The sequence below is a fragment of the Bison bison genome, unplaced genomic scaffold (assembly GCF_000754665.1).
Source record: "Bison bison bison isolate TAMUID 2011002044 unplaced genomic scaffold, Bison_UMD1.0 scf7180017846159, whole genome shotgun sequence".
In the NCBI taxonomy this organism is placed as follows: Eukaryota; Metazoa; Chordata; class Mammalia; order Artiodactyla; family Bovidae; genus Bison; species Bison bison.
This window is the reverse complement of record NW_011476732.1, coordinates 4,374-5,644: the sequence shown is the minus strand read 5'-3', so window position 1 is coordinate 5,644 and position 1,271 is coordinate 4,374. Positions and strand designations below refer to the sequence as shown.

General features: G+C 69.0%; 1 protein-coding gene across 1 annotated transcript in view; it reads left to right on the top strand.

Annotated features, from left to right (window-relative positions):
• Positions 1-29: 29 nt before the first annotated feature.
• LOC104987703 (NMDA receptor synaptonuclear signaling and neuronal migration factor-like) overlaps positions 30-1,271 on the top strand; it is a gene marked incomplete at its 3' end in the record, with an annotated part of 5,602 nt that continues 4,360 nt past the window's right edge. Inside the window, exons 1-2 of the mRNA XM_010838750.1 lie at positions 30-332; positions 929-1,267. Of these exons, the coding sequence (XP_010837052.1) occupies positions 164-332; positions 929-1,267 (508 nt within the window). The remainder of the gene's footprint in view (positions 333-928; positions 1,268-1,271) is intronic.

Below are 1,271 nucleotides of genomic sequence, written 5' to 3'. Positions count from 1 at the left end.
GACCTCACGACCCCCACACGCACTGGGCGGCCGGGGCTGGAGGGAAAGCAGACCCGGGCCCCACCTGCAGGTCCGGCCAAGATGCGCGGGGCGCCAAGGGTCCCCGGAACTGCGACCTGTCAGCCCTGGGCGGTCTGAGGTGGGATGGGAGTGCTTGCTGGGGATGACCCCTGAGCCCTCCCTTGCGGGTGCAGAAGGCGTGGGTGGGGGGTGGGGGCGCCAGAGTGGGTGGTGTGCCCTGACGGCGCACCTCGCTGTCCACCCCCTCAGAGCAGCCCGAGCGTTTGGCGAGTACCTGTCCCAGAGTCACCCCGAAAACCGGAATGGTGCAGGTAGGGGCACGCGAGGCAGGGCCAGGACCTGGTCCACCCGTAGCTGCTAGTCTAGGGGAGGGCGTGCTGCTTGCTGCCCCGCAGACACGGCCCTTGCTTACTGTGTGCTGTGAGCGGGCAGCTACCGCCCTGCTGGGCTGGCTTCCTCACGCCCCCTGCCCTCCCTGGCCCAGAGCCCCAGGAGGAACTGCGAGTCACTCATCACCATGGCACCCACCCAGCCTGGGCCGTTGGCATGGCAACAGGCCTCCTGGCACCCCCCAGGGCTGGCACCACTGTCTCTGGGGGCCAGCTGGTGGGGGGGAAGGGAGAAGTTGGCACTGGGCACATGGGCGCGGTGGCAGGCTGGGAGGTGGCCTGCCTGTTCCTGCCCCCCATCACCCATAGGTAGCACAGTCTGTCACCCACACGGTGGAAGTGAAGTATGAACCTCTGGGGCATGGCACAGCTCAGAAAGCCCTTTTGTGAAGTTGTTCAGGCCCAGGGTTTGGTCAGTGGGCCAGGCACCCGCTGGGTGTCCATGCCCTGCCTCCAGAGCACCAGGAGACGGGAGGCAGGGCCAGCAGGCTGCGAGCTCACCTGGAGCCTCTCCCCAGACCACCTGCTGGCTGACGCCTGCTCTGGCCACGACGGGTCCCCCGAGATGCAGCCGGCCCCTCAGAACAAGCGCCGCCTTTCCCTCATCTCCAACGGCCGATATGAGGGCAGCCTTCCGGAGGAGGCTGCCAGCGGGAAGCCGGCTGGTGAGGGCCCCCAGCCCCGCGTGTACACCATCTCAGGGGAGCCGGCCCTGCTGCCCGGCCCGGAGGCCGAGGCCATCGAGCTGGCTGTGGTGAAGGGGCGGCGGCAACTGGAGCAGCACCCCCACCACCACAGCCAGCCCCTGCGCGCCAGCCCGGGCGGCAGTCACGAGGACGTCAGCAGGCCCTGCCAGAGCTG